At 53.5% G+C, this 22,106-nt stretch overlaps 1 protein-coding gene across 4 annotated transcripts in view; it reads left to right on the forward strand.

Moving 5' to 3' along the window:
• Nucleotides 1-22,106, forward strand: part of Wdfy4 (WDFY family member 4) — a 216,713-nt gene that overhangs the window by 97,091 nt on the left and 97,516 nt on the right. For 3 of the 4 annotated variants that reach the window (XM_013148615.3, XM_063233763.1, XM_063233762.1), the window contains exons 33-39: nucleotides 1,461-1,664; nucleotides 2,014-2,128; nucleotides 2,694-2,851; nucleotides 4,762-5,000; nucleotides 6,812-6,933; nucleotides 9,470-9,655; nucleotides 10,185-10,321. In XM_013148615.3, coding sequence (XP_013004069.1) covers nucleotides 1,461-1,664; nucleotides 2,014-2,128; nucleotides 2,694-2,851; nucleotides 4,762-5,000; nucleotides 6,812-6,933; nucleotides 9,470-9,655; nucleotides 10,185-10,321 — 1,161 coding nt within the window. Of the gene's footprint in view, nucleotides 1-1,460; nucleotides 1,665-2,013; nucleotides 2,129-2,693; nucleotides 2,852-4,761; nucleotides 5,001-6,811; nucleotides 6,934-9,469; nucleotides 9,656-10,184; nucleotides 10,322-12,743; nucleotides 13,483-22,106 lie in introns of those variants that run through there. The other variant, XM_063233764.1, reaches the window with a different exon arrangement.

Below are 22,106 nucleotides of genomic sequence, written 5' to 3' on the forward strand. Positions count from 1 at the left end.
GCCCCCGAGAGAAAGTAGTTTTAGGGAGGTTTTATCTGTGCTGAAGGTGAGCAGATTTCCCTAAAGAGCACAGTAGGGCAGCTATTCCCACGGCACCGGTGTCCTAGCAGGCACTGTACGTCACTTAAAGACAAACGATCCAGGAGAAATGGACAGGTTACATGCAAACACGGCACCATCTTCTATAAGATGCGGAATTTGGTACCCGAGGGTGTCCAACCCCCAGGGGGATTAAAGGGTGATGAGAATCAGTTTTGATGAAGAATAGTAGGAGATACATAAAAAGGAAAAACTGGCCCCAAAATGGTGTGATGGATTAACATCAACTCAAGTCACTTACCGGGGCAGAAAGATTGAAAACTGGCCATAAAGACTGGGGAAGGGGTATAGGGGTGGGGAGGTGGGTTAACCCTTGCAGGCCAGGCCAGGAACAGGGGCCTCCCCTTGGGCTGCCCGTGCTGCCCCTGCATGGAGCCAGGGCTGTGAGTCCGAGGGCCACTGTACCTCCAAGCCCTGGTGAGCCCTTTCCACGACTGCCCTTAGCTGTGACAGCAGCAGGCTTGGAGCAGTGATGCGTGGCTGCAACCCTGAGGCCACCCTTAGAGTCCACAGCAGCCAGGAGCTGCCTGGGGGAGGAGGACCCAGCCCAGAGCCCCTGCCCTCCAGCCAGCCAGTGCCCCATGGGCCAACAGGGGCTCCTGGCTCCAGTTCTGAGGCCCCCGCCATCCCCCTCCATGCTGGTCCCAGTTCTGCACCAGCTCTGCCAGGTTCTGTTGCCCAGGGTCATGGTGGACCCTTTGTCCCCAAAAAGCTGTGAACCCAAGGCTCTGGTTTGCTGTGGGTTATTTACATGGCATCTTTCCAATCGAGGCCGAGTGGAGCTGATTAATGCAGTCACCAGCTCCCCAGGGGCCATTAAATTCATTTTATGGCTTAATTAAGAGTGGCTGCATGAGTTTTATGAATGAGCAAAGGGAGGTGCTCACAGACGAAAGTGCAGAGGTTGGAGGGCCGGACGTGGGCCACGGCCAGTGTCCTTGAAGGTGTCACCCGGCCTCCAGCATCTTTGTGTCCTCCGGGAGGGGTGGCCTGGGCAACGACCCCATCTCACTGGCTCCTGGAAGCTTCATAAACCTCCAATAAGAAACTGAGCTCAAGGGGCTTGGGGGCTCCTTGCTGAAGGGATCATGCAGTTCGGGGTCACCCTCTTTCTCACTTGACCGTCTGCCACTTGGGCAGGGGGTACAAACAGGGCCACCACTGTGAGGCAGGGCCAGGGATCACTGCATTCCCTGCCTGTCCTTCCCGCCCCGAGCCCTGGTGACACCCTCTCCATGACTGCCGTTAGCGGCACACTGGTCTATGGGACGGTGCCATTTCTGTCTGTGCCGGGCAGAGGCAGGTGTGTCAGGCCCTGGGGCAAGCCAAGCTGCACCTCTTACGGCTCCCTTGTCACCCAGGGCCCCGTGACTGAATCCACCGGGAGCACCGGCAGTCCTGGGGCCGCAGCTGGAGGGAGCAGCATCCCAGAGGATCGGCAGCCCGCCGCTACCTTCCATCCTGGCCAAAGGCAGCTGAGAGAGTTCACGCAGGGCTTGCTGAGGGAGCTGCTGCTCGGAGCCCCCAGTCCCAAGCAGTGGCAGCTGCTGGATGTGTTCCTGGAGGTGGGTGAGGAAGGGCGAGGTCGCTGTGGGTCCTGGAGGCGGGCAGGGTTTGCAGAAGCTGAGCCTGAGGCAAGGTTTTGCTGAGGGGCCAATGGGGGAGGGGACTGTCATGAGGATCAGCTGGAGCCCAGTCCTGAGAGGCACTGGGTGACCGTCCCAGGGGCCTCACCCGGGGTCATCATTGGCCAGGTGGTCAGCACTGTGAGCTTCCCATGACCCTGAGTGGCTGGCACGGCAGAGGGCAGTGCTCCCGAGCAGGAGCAGGCATCGGTGCCCCTCCCCGCCCAGGTGTGGCCATGCAGGGGCACAGGGACCTTGTGGTCTTGTCTCATGCCCAGCTGTGTTTCAGGCCTCTCCGGACAATGCCAGCAGCCAGCAGAAGCGGGACTTTCAGTCTGAAGTCCTGCTGGCCACCATGGAAATCTTCCGCACCCTGGACATGGGCAGCACCCCACTTCTCCGAGGTGAGGGTGGCGGTGAGCTGGGCACCAGCAGGGTGGCCGCTGGGCAGCACGTGGTGGCCACAGCAGGGGAGAGAACGAGGCTGTATGAGGGGCCCTGAGCGCCAGGGTAGGATGAGGGGCCCTTCCGTGTGACATGCCCCTCCCGATGTTTGGGGGTCCTCTCCCCCCACCGCCCCTCCTCCTGGATGTACTGGAGCACGTGCAGGTGGCAGCCCAGCTCCTGTCCGGCTCTGTAACTCAGAGTAGTAGGGTGACAGGGCAAGGGCGGGAGCTGTGGGTGGGGATGCCATGGAGGCTGAGTCAGGGCGGTGCCAAGTGCCCTGGCACTGTGCCTTCTTGTTTGGCTCAGGCATTAAACGCATTCAAAATCATGGGCAGCCTCCCTGGCTTGAGTTTCACCACTTGCTTCTGGTCATCAACCAGATCACTCACTGTGGGTTTGCTATGAGACCTGACTGCTCAGTGGGTGCAAAGACCCGCCCTGGATGAATGGAGGGTGGGGTGGGAGGTTGGCTGGAGGCCATCCCCATGACGTCACACTCCCTGTGGGTGACGCCCCACCCAGGCAGCAGTGAACCTCAGCCCAGCACAGAGGCTGCTGCTGCACCTTCCCTCTGGAACATCTCCCAATTTGCCCAGCGGCTGGTGGAGAAGCTGTATGGTGGCATATTCTCGGCAGACCCCAAGCACATCCTGCTCTTCCTCACGGAGCACATCATGGTGGTAAGTGATGGGGTAGAAGGCCCATGGGAGGCTGTCAGGAATCTGCAGACCGCTGTGCCTGTGGATTCTGGACGGGCTGGGATAGGTGGAGAAGGGGGAGGTGATGAGGGCCGCATGATGACTGGGAGCCACCCAGTGCCCTGCTCAGTGTCTGGGAACCACAACACCCTGCCGAGACCCTGTGACCTCCGGTCCCTTAAGGGCTCCCTGCTGGTGACCTCTCTTGCACCCCGTTTCCTCCACTCTGAGGTTGCAATTTAACCTGTCACTGGTGCGCCAAGCTACAACCCAGGCCCTTTTGGGTTTTCTGAAAGGGAGGCAGGACTGTGCCCTGCCCATCTCATTGCTCTCACCTGAAACCTCTCTCTCTCTGTACCCAAACGCATCTGCCTTGGCACCCATGCGGGTGCCTCTGGGGCCATCTCCCCCTGCAGCTGTGTGTACGTGTGTGCACACAGAGAATTGTGCAGCGCCAATTCTCGAGTTGAGGGGGGCTATTTTTACATGCTTGCCTCCTGGCTGCTGGAGGCCCTCTTGAAAAGCTGCTGTGTCCCGGCATGTGGAGCGTCCCTCCCCTGGAGTAACCCTCCCCCTTGCATGGACCCTCCCATGGTGTAACCCTCCCCCACGTGGCCCTCCCTGTGACAAGGGCCTCCCTGTGCTTTGCCCCACCGTCCAGTGTGTCTTGGGCACTGGAAAGGCTTTTTACTCACCACTCTGGAGCTATATCCATGGACCTGGGCCTCTGCACAGTTCCTAGGGTGATGGTCGGTCCTAGGAGTTTAGAAAAAAGGGATTTGGGGTCGCTTCAGGAATGATCCCAGCAGGAGAAACTGTCCTGTTGGCTCTGCGAGGGTAAAGGTCAGACCCTTGGGAGGCTGCGTTGAGGAGGGGCAGAACTGTGGTGATCCAAGCAGCTCTTCAGCACCCAGCTGCAGGCGCAGGTCTATGGTCTCCTCTGCTGCTCGCCGCCTGGATGCTGCTGCCCTGACCAGGCCCTGAGGGGTGCGGTCCTTGGAGGAGTGGGAGAGGAGGATGATGTACACATGAACCCCAAATCTCAAGGAGGGAACTGCACCTGATGCCCCAGGGTAGAAGTCTTGCACTGCTCATGGGGCTCAAGGGACATCTGCCACTCACAAGTACAGAACATCTGCCACTCTTCCGGTCCACTGCTCTGCGTTGGCCGTGTGGTATTCCGTGGACCCCCTTCCCTGCACCCCACTCTTGTACAGACCAATCCCGGTGGAGGTGCAAACCAGGCCGCCTGCCTCCCTCCTGCATCTCCTGTCGGCTAAGCCCGGGTGGCCCCTGCCTCCCTCGGATGCCGTGGGATGGCAAGTGTGGCCCCGGTGTCTGGAATGGGGTTGATTCTTGCTGATCCTTGACCTCTGACCTTCAGCTACTCATGGCTAACGTGGGGTCACCTCAGTGACTTCGTATGGTGCTGTGACATTTGTACAAGGCAGTGTATTTAAATGAATGCAAATCAGTATCAGCTTACCATATGCTTACCATAATGCCAGGAATAGGGTAAGTGATAATAATTACTGAAAAACGACACGAACCTATTTTAAGAAATCAGCTAGTGCCCATTCAGTCTCACACACTGAATGTCAGCCACGTGGCCAGAACTTGGGAAATCTCTGGTTGCCAGACGTATTTTGTATAATACGATCGCGGTGAATTTTAACATTTATTAACACAGAATTTTTACCCAAATTCTGAATTTGCTTAAATGATCACTCCCTTGGGTAGCACCTCATAGGCAGAGGAATCAAATGCTACTTGAATTTCATATCCTGCCACTTTCTGAATTGCATGGTGCCGTGGTAACCTGGGTCCATATCAGACGTTGCCAAGTGCTCACTGGTGTGTGTGTGTGTGTGTGTCATGTTTTTCCCACGCAGGTCATCGAGAATCCCTCTTCCCAGAGGGACTCTGTCGTCAGCAGCTTGTACAGCAGTCTGAACAAGGTCGTCCTTTACTGCCTCTCCAAGCCCCAGCAGTCCCTGTCCGAATGCCTGAGCCTGCTTGGCGTCCTGGGCTTTCTGCAGGCGCACTGGGACATTGTGTTTGCCACCTACAACTCCAACGTCAGCTTCCTCCTGTGTCTCATGCACTGTCTTCTGCTCCTCCATGCGAGAAGGTAAGGGCCTTCTTGGTTCCTGCCTGCCAGGCTCTGCGCAGACAGGGAGGGGTACAGAGGACGCTCTGTTAGGTTGATGCAAATGCTAGGAAGTCCTCGGTTACCTGGCTAGCCCTGCCATGTGCCGTGGTGGGTGACATGCTACCTTCCCCCCAAGCCTGGCCTGTGACTCAGCAGGAGTGACTTTCTTTGCAGAAAACAATATGCACAAAATAGGTGACATACAGCGGCATCCATAAGCTTGCTGCCTAACAAAGAGTAACAAAAGCTATTTAAACGACCCCCGAAGTACCATGTGTGCACGGCAGACTTCTGAGCGAATGCTCCCTCTGTCCCTGCTCTGAGGTGCTGGGTAAGCTTGCCCAGAATGGTGCCACCAGCGTGTTCTGGAGTTTGGATTTCCTTTACACTTTGGGGTGCAGCATGGCTGCACCGGGGCTGAGTGCAGAATGCCTGTGTTCCCCTGCACCTAACCCACACAGCCCGCAGTGACTGCTCACAGGAATTTTAGAGAGCCTGGGGGAATTTCCCACTTGTGATGTCACACCACAGCTCAGAAGCTTGCAGAGATCAGCTCCTGTTAGGAGAGCCAGGCTGAGGGAGGCAGGAGAGAGCGCTGGGGGTTACACTTTACTCCTGGACTTTTTTCCCTTCCTTCTTCCCTTCCTTTCCTCCTTCCTACCATCTTTTCTGCCCCCTTATCCCTTATCCTGTCCTCCTCTCCTTTCCCTTCTCCTCTATCTTCTGGTTCCAGAGATTGAACCTAGGACCATCACACCGAGCTACATTCCAAGATCCTTTTAATTTTTTTCTTTTGTTGTTTAATTTTTGGGTCTCCCTAAATTCTTCAGGCTGCCTGATTTTGCAGTCTTCCTGCCTCAGCTTCTGGAGTAGCTCTTGTGTTTTCTTGATCACATTTATTCCAATAAAAATCCTGAATTATAGCCCGTGAAAAAATAAAACCCCTTAATGCGGCAGCTGTGACCAGTGAGCATTGCAGGGCACGAGAGCTGACTTGTCTGGAAACCCCAGTCCAGAGAGACCTCCTCGCAGGGGTGGGGTGCTTGCCCTTTAATTGGTCTGAAATAAAAGATCCGATTTGCCGTGTGTGTTCACATTTGGGCATTTTTCTTTTCTTTTTGCATTTCACATTGGAAGCACGGGTGACAAGGGTGGAAGGCCGGGTGGACTGTGCTCTTCCAATGCCCCTCAAACCCCTCTGTGCAGCAAAACGGCTCCAACCTCGAAAGGTGACCCAGCCTACAAATCTCAGGGTTGGCGTCCCCATATGTTGGCATTTTCCATTGTAGGTTCAGTCGACAAGCCTTTGCCAAATGTTTATTCTGCTCAGAAGGCTGAAGTGGCCCCTAGATCCTGGGCACATGGGAAAGGCTGGTGCATAGCCACTGTGTCTCCACCCAGAGCTGGCTCCGTCATGGGGGACCCTGGCAAAACTACAGTTTTGCCAGCCGGGGGAAGGAAGGATGAAATCAGTTCCAAATAAAAGAGAGTTCAGTGCTTTGGGAGTTCACAAGAGGAAATGACCAAGGAACCAAGAGGGGGATCAGGGGGCCTTCTGGGAGCACGGGCAGGATTTCTGCATGCAGGGCTTTGTGTAAATACCATCCAGGAAAGCACTGTACAATAACTTGCATGGAAGTTGCTATAACCGGTCTGCTTTACACTGTAGATCTGACCCATTTTTCCATACCGCTGTGAGCTGAGTTTGAAGGGCAGATGCTTGTAATAAGGAACCATAGAATGATCCCAAAGAAACTAGAGCTGACGATGAAAAACCTCTTGTCTGCCAGTTACCCGGAGGGATTTGGATTGGAGCCCAAGCCTCGAGTGACCCCTTACCACCAAGTCTTCCTCTCCCTGAGTGAGGAAGGGAAGGAGAAACGAGAAGAGGACGTCCCGAGCCTGAGCGATGGTACACTGTACTGCCGTTTGTTTCCTTGTGTGGGGGAGTGGGTGGGTCGTGGCACCCCCAAGCTGCAGCCTCCTGGTCATCTCTCCCGAGGTAAGAAAGAAAACTGTTCAGGAAATTCTCAAAGGCCAGAGGAGCTAGGATGGCCCAGGGTGATGCAGCAAGACTTGTGGTAGAAGATAACTAGAATAATCTTAGTGTATTAGAGATGGAGTAGGAAGAGATAAGTGGATGGATGGATGAGTGGATGGAGGGATGGATGGATAAGCAAGTGGATGGATGAACGGATGGAGGGATGGGTGGATGGGTAAACTAGTGGATGGATGGATGGATGGATGGACTGATGGAGGGATGGATGGATAAGCAAGTGGATGGAGGGATGGATGGATAAACAAGTGGATGGATGGATGGACTGATGGAGGGATGGATGGATAAACAAGTGGATGGATAGATGGAAGGATGGATGGATGGATGGATGGATAAACAAGTGGGTGGATGCATAGATGGATGAATGGATGGAGGGATGGATGGATGGGTAAACAAGTGGATGGATGGATGGACGGATGGATTGACTGATGGAGGGATGGATGGATAAACAAGTGGATGGATAGATGGAAGGATGGATGGATGGATGGATAAACAAGTGGATGGATGGATGGACTGATGGAGGGATAAACAAGTGGATGGATGGATGGATGGAGGGAGGGATGGATGGATAAACAAGTCGATGAATGGATGGATGAACAAGTGGATGGATAGATGGAAGGATGGATGGAGGAATAGATAGATAAACAAGTGGATGGATAGATGGAAGGATGGATGGAGGGATGGATGGATAAACAAGTGGATGGATGAATGGATGGAGGGATGGATGGGTAAACAAGTGGATGGATGGATGGATGAATGGATGGAGGGATGGATGGATGGGTAAACAAGTGGATGGATGGATGGATAGACTGATGGATGGATAAACAAGTGGATGGATGAATGGATGGAGGGATGGATGGATAAGCAAGTGGATGGATGAATGGATGGAGGGATGGATGGATAAACAAGTGGATGGATGGATGGATGGACGGATGGAGGGATGGATGGATGGATGGACGGATGGAGGGATGGATGGATGGATAAACAAGTGGATGGATGGATAAACAAGTAGGTGGATGCATAGATGGATGAATGGATGGAGGGATGGATGGGTGGGTAAACTAGTGGATGGATGGATGGATAAATGAATGGAAGGATGGGCAGATGGATGAAGGCAAACACTATGGGACTTGGTTAGTCTAGAACAGTGATGGTGAGTCTTTTAGAGGTTTCAACAATACAAACAACCCACTGTGGCCCTTGTGTCAAAGATTTACTGGTCTAGAAGCATCGCCTGCTCACTGAAGCCTGGGTACCTTGCTGTGAGATGAAACTGGCATGCCCCTCACCTGGTTCAAGCTGTCACACATTTGCTGCTCAGCTTCTCCCCTAGACAATGGGAAAGGAGAAAATAGACTCATTATTTCCTATAAAACTTCGAGTTTGATGGAGCTTATTGTTGGATTTGGTAATCTCAAATTAATTTAAAGGGATTAGAAGATATATAGCAGCCAGTTGAATGTGTCCCGGGTCTCTGTCTCTTTGCATCTCTATCTCTGTCTCTATCTCTGTCTCTGTCTCTGTCTCTGACTCTATCTCTGTCTCTATCTCTATCTCTATCTCTATCTCTATCTCTATCTCTATCTCTATCTCTATCTCTCTCGGTCACCCTCCCTCTCTCTTTGCAGGAAGTGGGGCCTGCAATCACCTCTCCCACTTTGGTTTGGAGGTTCTGCCACTGACCTGGTGATATACATCTCATGATATAAGATTGCAGATCTCTGTGTTCTGGTTAGATAAGTCGGGTGCCCAAAACCTGTGCCCTACAACCTTGTGACTTCAAACCCTTGTGACACAGTGTTCAGGAGAGCTTGTGGCTGGAGTACTGGACCAAGCAGTATCTGGCTCTCTAGGCTAAGAACAGCCTCGAAGCCTAGGCCCAGACAGGGACCTGGTGGCCAGAGGAAGGTCAGAGGAAGTTGGGGCACACTGCAGGGGCTACGGGTGTGGGCTGAGCAGGTGGTTTGGAGCTGCTTGGGGGTTCATTCCAGGTCTGAGGAAATCCAGGCCATGGAGCAGGGTGGGCTCTGGTGGTAGGACAGAGCAATCTTGGGCTTGGCATCTTTGTCCAAGTAAGCCGTGGATTAAGAGGAGGCCAGACAGAGCTGTGTAGAGGCTGGAGTCCCACAGATCGGGAGGTTGGAAAGCATCCCTCATACCCTCAGTCCCGTTTTGCTGACCTAGACACGAGGCAGGCGGGACTTGGCAGAAGGACAGGCCAGCTTGCTGGCACATTGGAAGTAGCGGATCAGAGCTGCCACGCTATGTATTGGCTGCTGCGGCTCAAGGCTTACGGGAGAAGCACTGGGTAAAAGCGGCTAGGTTTGCTGCTCCCGGCTCTCTGGGTGGGGGGCTGAGGTCCTTCTGACTGTGTCCTGCGCTCTCTCGCCAGCCCAGCACAACATCAAGAAGACCGTGCAGGTGCTGTGGCAGCAGCTCGTGGCGCAGAGGAGGCAGGCGCTGGAGGACACCTTCAAGATTGACCTCTCCGTGAAACCCGGGGAGAGTGACGTCAGGATCGAAGAGGTCACCCCGCTCTGGGAGGAGACCATGCTGAAGGCCTGGCAGCATTACCTAGGTGTCACCTATTTATTTCTTCCTGACAATTCTGGGGACTGAACCAGGGCCTTTGCACCGAGCTACATCCTCAGCCCTTTGTATTTTGAGATGTGCCCTCACTAAATTGCTAAGTTGCCCAGGCTGGGCTGGAGCTTGTGGTCCTCTTGAGTGCTGGGATTCTGGGAGTGAGTACCATGCCCTGATCCTAGGTCCTTCGAGAATAGAATCTCCTAGAAACTTTATGACAGCTCAGTGAGTCCAGAGACCATGGTCCTCACTTTACTGAGTGACAAATTGTGGCCCGGCCACTTTGCTAAGTTGTCCACATTTCCCTGTGCATCCACCAGCCTTGGCGCTTGGTGCTCAGGCCCGGTCTGGGCTCCCCACCACCCAGCACCCTGAGCCCACATGATATGTTAACTAGGTGAGCTCAGAAGAGGAAGTGGGCAGCAGGAGCAGAGCCACTGGCTGGCTGTTGGGAAGCCGGGCAGCTGTCTGTGTCCTTCTCCCAACTTCCAGTCCGTCATTCTTGGCTCCCCCACCCCCAGCATCCGAGAAGAAGGCGCTGGCCGGCCGCTCGAACGTCGCGCCCCAGAGCAAAGTCTCATCGTGGAGCGGGAGCCTGTCCTCAGCCATGCGACTGATGCCCGGGCGCCAGGCCAAGGACCCTGCGTGCAGGGCTGAGGTGAGCCCAGACCACACGTCCCCAGGGTGGGCCCCGAGTCACAGCTCCTCTCTGCTGTCTGGTGCCTCTGGAGTCCCGTGCCTGGGTCACTAGGCATCAGCCTGGGAGCTGAACGAGGGTGACTTGGAGTGGTATAGAGGTAACACGTTGTCTGTGTGTTTGCTTTTATTTAACTTACAAAGGTGTTTTTGTGTCAGTGCTTTTTCTAATGGTGAAAACATTGGGGAAGAAAAAAATCCTTTGAAGTTAGGGGAGTAATTAGGTAGACTATGATTTGTGTGTAAATAGCTCATTTTATAACATAATTTCATTTTATACATAAAGGAGATTCTACTTGTGTATATTTGGGACGCATAACAGTCCATTCTCCTGGGGGAGCTTGTACATGCAGGTATCATACCTTGATCATTGTGCCGTCCCTGACCCCAAGCCCATCTCAAGAAAGTCTGTCTTTCTGTCTCCTTCCAACAAACCTAAAATGCAAATAAGCTAGAAGGAGCCAGTCCTCCCAAGTTCTGTGCCGAGTTCTGTGCCCTCAGGTGACCCCGGGCACACGACCCAGGCAAAGGGTATTAACCCTGACAGTGCGCAGGGATCTCCTTGCAGACACCACCGAGGGTCCTTGGGACAGCCCCAGGCACAGTCGGGGTGTTCCAAAGCTCTGTGGGAAACCATCTTTAAACTTGGTGGCAACAGCAATGGCATTTTGTGACCGTGAACGCCATCAGAACAATTTGGAGCACAGTGAGAGCACTGTGGTGTTGGTGGTGGTATTATCTACACAGCCTCTTGCTGTGAATGAGGCTTCCTTCCAACCCGGTGCTCCGGGGCCAGGCAGGAAAGAGGGGGACAGAGAGAGAGAGAGAGAGAGAGAGAGAGAGAGAGAGAGAGAGATAGAGAGAGAGAGAGAGAGACAGAGAGAGAGAGAGAGAGAGAGACAGAGAGAGAGACAGAGAGAGAGAGAGAGAGACAGAGAGAGACAGAGAGAGCTCCTGCCAGGCAGGTCTTGGAGGACCTGGCTTCCTGTCAGTGCTTCAGCCTGGCACCGGTGACAACTGCGCCACCTCCTGGTGGGGAGGGGCGGGCTTCGTGAGAACTCTGGCAGGAGGTGCTGCCCGGTGGTGGTGTTTGGAAAGCAGCCAGTCCCTATCCTAACGCTGGGTCAGAGAGTTATTTCAGGGCAAACTGTGATTGGTTCCAGATGGGCCCTTAGAGTCAGGAAACCTTGGGCAGATTCCTTTGCTCTCCTGAGTCTTGGTGTCATCTCCATGATGGGACACACAGCCCTGGGAACGGGAAGGTGGGGCTGGCAACCAGCTGGGCTTGCAGATTGTCTGATAGTACTGGCAGATAGGAGGGCCCCAAGCTGCCCCTGCTCCGAATCTCTGTCCACTGTGGCCTCGGGCGTCCACAGCTACTCTGCCTGACTAAGTCTGGCATTCTGATGAGGCCACTGGGGCTGGGGCAGGGGGACCCCCTCTGCTGGTGGCTGCTTGAAGACACTGTCTCCATTCATTTCACCCAATAGACACCCATGTCCTGGTCTAAGCACCAAGGTGATGGTCAAGAACAAAACTTTAATTTATTTATTCATAGTCTACAGCCAGGGCCTTTGCCCTGTGCTGTGCCTCCAGCCCCCTCCCCTTTTAATGGCTGATTTTGAGACAGACCTCACAGAGCTGCCCAGGCTTGGTGGCTCCAACCCTGCTTGTCTAGAGCTGATCTCTGGGGAGCCAGGAGGTCATTAAATTCGCATCAGGATGCTGCTTGCAATGAGGGCGCTAAAGGGGCAGGCTGGGGAGCTGGGTGCAGAGATGGGGGGTTGGCAAGGCTGCCACGGCTGATAAGGACAGACTTGAGGGCTGACAGGCACCTGCGGTGCTCGGGGAGGGACAGGCCAGGCAGAGCGAACCCCGCACAGCGGCACCGAGGCACCTCTGGGTCACAGGTGACAGCGCCTCCTCCACTTCCTGACAGCTGGGTGGGGACCTCCCTCTCCCTGCTTTTAGCACTGAGACTGCTCTTCTCTCAGCGCCTCCCTGGCAGGCGCTGTGCAGCTGGCTCTGATTGTTTTTCTTTGATCTGAACCCTGAGAGTCTCAGAAAGCTTAGCATGATCAGACTTTATTACTGCACGCGCCCCAGAGATGTGTCTGTGAACACATGCGTGTGCTCGTATGTACACATACACAACCCTCTCCTGGCCTCTTTCTCACCTTGACTCTCACTTGCCCTTCAACCTGATTTTTTTTATCTTTCCCACAGCTTTAAATACCTTATGCATGCTGGGCACAGTAGCACCTGTCTGTCATCCTAGCATACTGGGAGGCTGAGGCAGGAGGATCATAAGATCCAGCCCAACTCGGGCAATATAGCGACTTAGCAAGACTGTGCCTCAGCTGAAAAGTTTTTTTTTTAAAAAGGGCTGGGGATACTGCTCAACATGAAGCCCTGGGTTCAATATCCAGCACCAAACAAGCAAACCAAGCCCAGCGTGATGCAGTATGAAGACATTCTAGCAGGGAAACGCTGCCCTTGGACTTCATGGCATCCTTGCCCGGCAGCTCGGTCCGGGTGGACACCTCTGCTGCAGAGCAGGCTGCTAGGGACCAGAGCTGGACAGGTCCCAGCAGGGCAGGCAGGCGCCCCTTCTCTCGCTGAGCCCAGCTTTGCAGCTGCAGACTTGCTCGCCTCTGCGAGCCGCTGCCAGCAGGCGCGCCTCCTCAAGCCCGTGTGCGCGCTGTGATGTCATAGAAAGAGCGCGTCGACTATTTGCCCTGGGGTCTGTTTAATTATTTTTAAAAATTAATTTTGATTATTACAGCTGATTACACCTCAGTGAGCAGTGTAATTGATATTTTCTAATGCATCCCCAGGAACATTTTGTACAACATGCTTTTTGTTGTTGAAGGTTAAAGACTCCGTTATTGGTTTTTCCCTAAATATGCCCACATCATTAGCCCTCCAGTGAGGAGGTCGCCATCTGGAAAAAACAGCGCGGAGACATTACTCAGGCACAAGTGCATGAAATTGGGGTTTTTGCATCTTCTGTCTCTCTTCTGGAAAGAAGAGGCTTGTAATTAAAGGAGTTGGTGTTGGCAGAAGCATTATTCATGTGGTGTTATTCCTGATCGTGTCAGCCCTGACAGCTCCGCCGCCCTGATAAATTGTTCCTGGAAGCGAGGCAGATGATGGTGGGCCCCTCATCCCGCTTCCCGCCTTCCTTTCCACGGGAGAACGTTTTCTTCCTGGCTGGTGAGCTCCACTTGGAGGCTGTTTCCTCTGGCAGATTTCCTTGCTCCTTGGGCAACTCACAGGTTCCCTCTGGGACCAAGCCACGAGCTCGATGTCTCTAGCATGGTGCAGTCCATGGCCATCGGCCTTCTGAACAGAGGCTGGGGCCTGAGCTCCTTTGAGGTCACCAAAAGCCAATTTAGGGCATTCTAGAAGACGTTTGCTCTTGTACCCTTTGCCAGGAGGGACCCAGGGTGCATACTCAGGCCGGGGTTTCCTTCCTCTTTGCAGCAGGGTGAGAGGAAAAATTTTAGACATCCTACTGTAGAGTCAGTTGAAAAGACATCAGCAACCATGATGGTGTCTTAGTGTTAGTAGGCACAACAGCAGCGTAGGATGTTAATTTGCAATGAAGGAATCCCAGGGAGTGGTAGCCAGAGACTTGAGAACTACCTTCCTAACTGTCCTGCAATCTACAGTTATTCTGGAATATCAGAAATAGCATCATTTGCTGACATGCTAACAAGAAAAGCATTTGCAATCAGGAAATGGGTGATGGGGTGCTGGGGCTGGGAGCAGGGGCTGTGGAGGTGCTAGGGCCACCAATCCAGTGGGCACTAGGGCGGGTGGGTCTCGGGTGCCAGTGGGTCACGCTCGGGGTGCCCATCATGGGCATGTTTCTGTGCCCACAGTGCGGACGGGGTGAGGGCCCCTCCCCAGGAGGCAGCATGGTTCTTGTAGAGGCTGCATCAAAGGACATACAAGGAAATTCTGCTACACCAGGCTGGGATGAGCAAAGAGAAGCGGTCAGGGGGTGGAGGCCTCGGCTGGGAGAAGCATTGGGAGCGTGGAGTAGGCAGGGGTGAGGCTGAGAATGTTCCCCGGGGCCCTGCAGAGGTGGGGGAGGAAGCAGGGCTGGGGTGCAGGAGACATCCAGGCGAGCTCCCGGGTACTCTTTTTAAGGGCAGTAGTCAGACGGCGGAAATGGCCCCAGAGTGAGGTCGGGTCACATGCGGGTTAGCAGAAGGTACGAATTTTCAAACACCCACCGAGGTGGCCAGAATGACAGTGAATCTGTATGTCACACCAGCGTTTTCAGCTGCTGGCCAGCTTCCCCTCCTGCCCTCTGCTAGTCCTCCTCCTCCCCGGCACTGGATGGTTCGAAACCTCATCCTCCCGTGCCATGCATAAATATTCCTGTGCACTTATTTTCTCTTGAAAGAGCTCATGAACCCAAATAAAAATTACAGAAGAGAAAGCAGGCATGCAGCCCTGGAGGGTGTGGCTGTCGCTGCCGCTGCCAGGCGGTCCCTGGTTCTCGTTGGTGGTGGTCTGTGTGTGTCCCCTGCTGAGGGACGTGACTGCCATTAGCCTTGAGCCGGGCTTCTCCGTGTCCAGGGTGACAGCCCAGGAGGCTCAGCCTCAGAGTTCACTCCTTCGGGTCGGGAGAGCACGGGGTGAGAGGAGATCTGCAGAAGTAGCAGAAGAGGACTTTAAAAGGCAGGGGAGTGGGGGCTGGGGATTTAGCTCAGCGGCATAGGCATAGGCATAGGCATAAGTGCCTGCCTTGCAAGCAGGCAGTTGTGAGTTCGATCCCCAGTACTGTGTGAGGAGGACTGCCCTGGAGAGGCTGTGGTTTTGAAGGAGAGGCCTGATTGTAGATGGCCTGCGTTTGGAAGAAAGTTAGGCTGCACGAGGACTTCTAAAACCGCAGTGGCAGCGGGTCCGGCGAGCAGGATAACCCTGGTGACTTGCTCTTGATGCATGATGGCGAGGAGAAAAGCCACACTGGGCCCACAAATCAAGAGATGAGCAGGCAACTCGGAAAGCCTGAGCACGCGGGCGGGCAGAATCGCAGCTCTGCTCTGCTGCGAGGCCCGCTGTGCTTGGTGGTGGGCAAAGTCTGGAGCACAAATCAGATGGGGCCACCTGTTGAGGAATGAGAGCCCTCAGAGACGGTGATGGGAACAGCCCAGCCGGTGTCTGTGTGCAGAAGAGACAGAGTGAGGTCCCCCGGGGTGAGCGCACCCTCAGGCTGCCCTCTCTGGACCGAGTCTCAATGCTGTGACCCCTGCAGGCCAAGGCTTTCAAGGCTTCCTTCCTCGTCCTGGCTTTCTGGTGACAGCAGCTGGCCCAAGCCCACTGCCACTGTCCCCGGCCTGGAGCTGAAACTCTGTGGTGCTGCCAGTTCAGACTATGCCCAGAGGGACTTAGTTAACCTCTGGTTTCGGAGGTATTTCGGGGCCAGGGAGGAACGGGGTGCTCATGGATCCAGTGGTTGATCTTTTAGTCCTCTGCAGCTTCCTTTTTCCTTGCTATTAAGTGGAGTCTACCTGGTGCGTTTGGGAGCCCACTGTCCAGTCGTCACCAGTGCTGAGACACTGCATCCAGCGTGCCAGATGGGACCTTCCCCAGTGTCCCTTGGGGACACCAGAGGCCCTGCAGAATGCACCAGGCTCGGAGTAGGAGAAGGGGAGAATCGGCTCTCTAGATGTGCTTCCAGCATCCTGCACAACACACACACACACACACACACACACACACACACACACACACACACACACGAACACACACCCACATCCCGTTCCATAACCCCATCCATCACATCGGTGGGAGAAACTCATGTGAACAGGAAACTACACCTTAGCTGTGGAGGGGCAGTACAGTCCCGGGCTGCTTACTGAGAGTATGTCCCGAGAAACCTGTGGCTCCTTCACGGGACAATTGTGTGGTTTGGTTGTGAGCAGCACGCTTGTGCAAGTCTGTAAGCACATGGGCTCTGGGACGTGTACGTGGCACAGCCCTCTGCTCCTGGGGCCACCGTGACCCGATATTAATCAAGCGACACAATCAGGAAACATGACAAACGCAAACTCTGCAGGCTGCTGCCAGCCCAACTATGCATCCCTTTGACATGGTATTTACTACAACCAGAGAAGCCCCTCGCTCCTAAGCAGCTAGGAAAAGTACGGTGCACTCTACGCGGGTCCCAGGCACTTAGTTGTGCCTTGTTATTCTCATGCATTCTGCACGGAAACTATATTTTTATAAAGGATTGGCAGTGTCGTTGGTTTGTTGGCATCATGCTGTTATGAACAAGCCAGCAGCGCGTGATGCTGTGACACTAGGACAGCTCTGCTGTCACAAGGTGATGGTAATTTTCAGTCCTGTTAGGATCATATGAAACCAGCGTCATATGCATGAGCCACGGTTGGTCAGAAGGTCCTCGCATGGCAGCTCCTCGCAGCGGAGGTCTAGATGCAGGAGCTTCCCCAGACAGTGTTCATATCTGCGTTAGAGTCTGTCAGGAGGGGGCAGGACAGCAGCGGGTCATGCCCGGAGTGCCCATCCCTTCTCTCTCTGTTTTAAGGCAGCCTTACATGTCACTTGCCTATCACAAGTCCCTGTTACAGGAGTTTGAAAAATCGATGTAAATGAACAAAGCAAACACTGATGCTTTTAATGATGTTTCTTTACCAAGTGCATCATTTGTGAGACATCTTTATCTTCATAACAGAAAGATAATTAACACCACTAATTATCTAATTAAGTTCATTAAGCATCCACCAACAGTGCACCTTGAAGTTGACATTATGTTCTACTGTCAACAAATGCTTTGGATTTCTTAGGAAGTAATTAAAATGTAAATTAGCATGCGATTATATGCACAGGGGAAGTTTTGAATCAGATATTCATTTCAAAACTGCTTAGAGCAACACAGTTTCTGTTTTTTTTTTTTCCTTCTTCTTCAATAAAAGCAGTGAGTTTTGCTGTTAGCGGTATACATTAACGTTCCGTTCTGCTCAGTGCTTCTGTGGACAGAAGCGCTTGCTTGATATCTGTTGCTCTGGTTCACGCTTTTTTCTTATTTGATCTTTTTATTTAATAGGTTCATTTAGGGTTATGTTCTTTGTGCTCAAGAGAATATCACAACTGAAAAACTGTTCAAACTCACAGCTGAAGGTCTCTAGCTAAACTTGCCCCTTACAGTTGTTTTAGGGCAAATCTTTCCCCGTGTACATGCTGTCAGCGAGGTTCAGGGGACGCGTCACCGTGTCCTGCTGGAGTGGCCAGGCGTGCCCCTCCCTGCTCCAGGAGGAAAGCTGCTCTTATTAATCTTGTGTTCCGGCTGCCTTTAGTCCAAGTTCAGATTTCTTCCTGCTTGCTTCAGGCAGCCCCTTGGTTGCTGGAAATACAAAGGCGGGGGGGGGGGCAGCATGTGGCAGAGCTCAGGACAGCGACCCCTTAGGGGAAGAGCCTGCCTGAAGCATCAGAGTCCCCCGATACCTGCTGGGGAAGATGCTCCCTGAGAAAGACGCCACCGTGCCCAGGGCCCCACAGCTTTCACTCTGCAGCCACCTGGATGGCCTCCTGGAAGGCCCGTCTCTCATCACAGCAGACAGTGCGGGGCCGGGGTGTCCTCCCGTCACTGTCACTCACGGAGACACTGGGCCACCGGAGAACTGAACTGCGGTCCTCTGACACAGGCGAGGAGCAGATCTCACAGCCTCTTCTTGAAAGATTTTTCCAGGAATGGTTGGTGCTGGGCCAAGTCCCTGAGTTTTGTGTGAAGATTTCAGATAAATGCAAAGGAAGTGCAGAGGCCAGAGAGGGAGAGAAAGAGAGGGGCACACACAGAGGGACTGTCTCCTTCCTTAAAAGGACCAGTGTCAAGGCTGGCTGTGAAAACATCCTTAGCCTACAGGATTTTCTCAAGTAGCATTTGCCCATAAGACTTGTCTCGAGGCCTGGGCTGCTGCAGCGTGACTCGACTGTACAGGGAGCAGCAATGACTCCCCGTCACGACCGCCTGGGGTCCTTTCTCCTTGCCCCACTGAGGGGTGCCTGTTGCACAAGGGCTGGAAAGTCACCACTTTGTTCTTTTGCTCATTTGACCTTACAAGAAATGCGGCTTTGGCTGGTTTGTTTAGGGCAGCAGGATCACACCGGGAGACCACAAGCCCCATGGATGGATGGGGATTCTCCACCTCGGACCCTCTGCTCAGCCTGTCCAAATCAGGCCTCAAGGGATCCTTGGCAAAGATGTTCAGCCCCTTCTCTGAAGACTTAGCCAAACCAAGACGTCTCCGCTGAAAGGATCGGCTGGCCCTGCTTGCCACCTCCTGACCCTTTCGCCCTTCTCTCCCCTGGCTATTCATCTCATTGCATAGTCGAGCTGGTCACCGTTCTTACCTTGTGCAGGGGCCATCACAGAGGAACATTTCAGCTTACATAAGACCCAAGTCTATCGGTTAACTCACAATATTTTAATGTACACAAACTCTTTTCCGTCTGCAGTTCAGCAGTGTGTGAGTTCACTGAAGAGCATGTCTCTGTTGCTAAGAACATACAACTGAGTACCATGCATCCCTGATTTCGGGAGTCCTCCTAATGGGACTTTCTGGTTAGAGGAGATAGGTTTCAGGACAAAGGCACGTGTGTGCAGATTCCATAAGGTGAAGCAGATTTGAAGTTAATTTGGGAACTTGGCAATGTGAAGGGCAAAAGCTTTGGATGGTGGGAGATAGTCCTCCGATTTCCAGGGTGATTATACTTAGGGGTCTATTTGAGGTACAGATCCCTGTGTATGGGGTTTTCTAAGATGAAGCAATGCCTAATCTCTGCAAACTGAGTTTGTGGTGGGGACAGCCCGGGAAATATTTCCAATTTCTAAAAATTATGAATTACGGGTGACATTTTCATTGATTTCTCCACATTTGAATGTCTGGAACTTTGGCCTTATCCGTCAAGGCAAAAGACGCTGTAGCGGAGTGCAAGACAGAAGGGTCCCCGACTATCTGAGTGATGAGCCGGCAGATGGTCGTGGAGCGCAGACGCGGGCCGGGTCCTCCCGAGGCGCTGCCGCCCGCTTGAAGCCCGGCCGCCGGGCGCCTGTCGCGTGATGGCATGCGCGCTCACCCTGGGACACATCTATTATGAGAAACCATTTTGGTTAATTAAAAAAGTCTTTCAAAGTCTCAGAACAGGAAGTTGGGAGGTTTGCTCGTCTTTGCCGTGGTGGGTGGGGGTGGATGGGAACTTGGCTGTTGGCTGACAAAGAAGGGAAAAGAGACTGAATGTGGGGTGTGGGGCGTGGGAGGAAGCGTTGGAGTCCAGAGCTGGGGGTCCTTGGGCTAATTTATCAGTTAACGTGGGAGGGTGATGAAGGACCCAAGCGACAAGCCCAGGTCAAGTGAGTCTTGGCGCCTGGGTCCTGCTCCTAGGACCTGCGAATGGGCTTTGGCGACAGCTGGCCTGCTTGGTCCTCTCACTAAGGCGAGAGAAATAGTCACAACGGGATAGGAGGACCCAGGAAGAGACAGGACCTGGGGAGATTTGGAAGAGCTTGACTTGACACTTAGAGGAGAAGGAAGAGGACCAAAGTCTGCGACCAGATGGCTCAGGGGTGCAGAGGGACAGTCAGGCCTGACCTCTGCCTTGTGGGCCAGCGGCTGGGTCAGAGTTACTGGAGGATTCTTGCCAGATGATCTCATTTGATGTGTTTATCTATATTCTTATGTATTCTCCAAAAGGTTTAGGTTTCCTTTAGGTGAGAGAATGCAATAAAATTAAGAAGAAAGACCAGAATAAATAATAACAGAAGAGAGCCAGCTCCTAGGGCATGAGGGTCATAATGCGCATTCTGTGCAGACTTAGGCATCAGAGCCAGGCCCACCTCTCCGGGTGCATGGTGGACAGAGAGGCCAGAGAATTCTTGAACCTTCCCCATCCGCGATGCTTGAACAGGACCCAGCTGAACCGAGCAGGTGGCCCCAGCCTGGCAGCTTCCCTTGCCACCCCCACTCCTGTGAGGTTTTAACCATCATATCTGTGGCATCGTGGCCCTGATCAAAAGCCATTACTGTTCCCACAAAATCCAGGGTGGACTTTGGCCAGTTATGTTGAGTGACTGGCACTGCATCCCAAGTTCATTTCCTGCCATGGTCCTGCACACGGTGGCCTTCTGAATCTCCTTGACCTAAAGAAGGGACTCTTCCCATAAAGTCCAGCTTTCTTTGCTCTGTGTGGAATATCATGGTGCCTGGATGTCTCCACGCCAAGCATTGTCCACTAGTCACAGCTGTCCAGGTCAAGCATCCCTAGTAGAAAAATCTGAAATCCAAAGTGCTGCAAACTCTGGTACTTTTTGAGCACCAGCGTGGAGGCCACAGGTGAGAGTTCCCTGCTGCATGTCATGTGACAGGTGCCAGTGAGGACAAAGGTGCAGAAGAGGCCGCGTCCAGTCTCTGGCAGGCTGTGGATACTGTGTCTTGTTTGTGTACCGACATTTCTAAGGTACCCACTAATGGGTATGCAAGTGTCCCAAAACCTGAGTCGCTGGACCTGCAGAATGGTCTGTTCCCTGGCAGTTAGGGTGAGGGACCCCAGCCTGGGTTAATCTCCTCAGGCTGCCAGTGCAGCAGGCCACTTAGACAACATTTTCTTCTTAGTGTGGGAGAATGGAGGTCCTGAAGGAGGCATGGGAAGGGGGGTTGTCTTCCTCTGGATCCTCTTTGATCTTCTTCTCGGCTTGTGGACGGCTCCTTCTTTTGTCTCCTTGTCTTATAAGAAACCCAGGCAGATCAGGGAAACCCTGACAGCCTGGCTGAAGCCTAATCGCTCCACTTCCACAGCTGTCTCCTCCTGAGGGATAACTCGGTCTCAGGTGCAGTGTGGACATAGGGGCCCATGGCCCAGTCCCTGCTGGGGCCTGAGTCTCACAGGTGTTTAGAGCAGGCTGCCAGCCTCGGCTGCAGGTCACAGCTGGGCCTCTCTGTCACGCTGTCCCCTTCCCATCACCCAGGTGCTGGCCTGGGTCCTCCCTGCATGAGGCCCCGGGAACGAGGCTGACAGACAGGGAAGATGCCGAGTAGGGGACACGGCCTGGGCCTCTGAGTGGCACAGAGGCTGGCTGTGACCTCACACAGGGAGTCAGGCGCAGCCTCGGTGAGGAAAGGGCCAGGCCTGCGTGTCACAGCTCCCGTCCTCCGCTTCACGAGGGTGTGAATTTCCTTGTTTTTTCTTTTCTTTTCTTTTTTAAGTAGTCATTCTATTCCATGGACTCATGATGATTGAATTTAATAAAACCATCACAGTTCAAAAAAGACAAATTAGAAAGCACCGTTCATCTTAGAAATTAATATGTGAGTGAGTTTAACAAGAGATGAATTGCACTGTGGCGATCCAGTCCCTCCTCTCCCACGCCGAGCCCCAGTTGTTCGTCATTATTGCTGAAAATATGATTATTACTCTGGTATTGCTTGACATTTATTAAGGATCCAGGGGCTGTGTCTCCGCAGCACAGAAAAGTGCAATTATCTGGGTGCTCCAGGAAGAGCGTCTCCTGGCCGGAGTCACCTCAACAGATGGTCCCCCAAGACCTGGCTGCTGCTGGGGCTCAGCTGCCTTGGTGGGTCACTTGGTGCAGGCCACGCTGCTTCGTAAGGGGCCGCTGACACCTCCTGCCCACATGCATGGATGTTACATGTGCTTTACCGATCAGAAAGCATTGTATGCAATGCTCTCTCTCCTGTTAATTGCTTCTGATTGAA

This window comes from Cavia porcellus, unplaced genomic scaffold (assembly GCF_034190915.1).
Source record: "Cavia porcellus strain 051 isolate PalLab524CR breed Dunkin Hartley unplaced genomic scaffold, mCavPor4.1 scaffold_23, whole genome shotgun sequence".
Taxonomy (NCBI): Eukaryota; Metazoa; Chordata; class Mammalia; order Rodentia; family Caviidae; genus Cavia; species Cavia porcellus.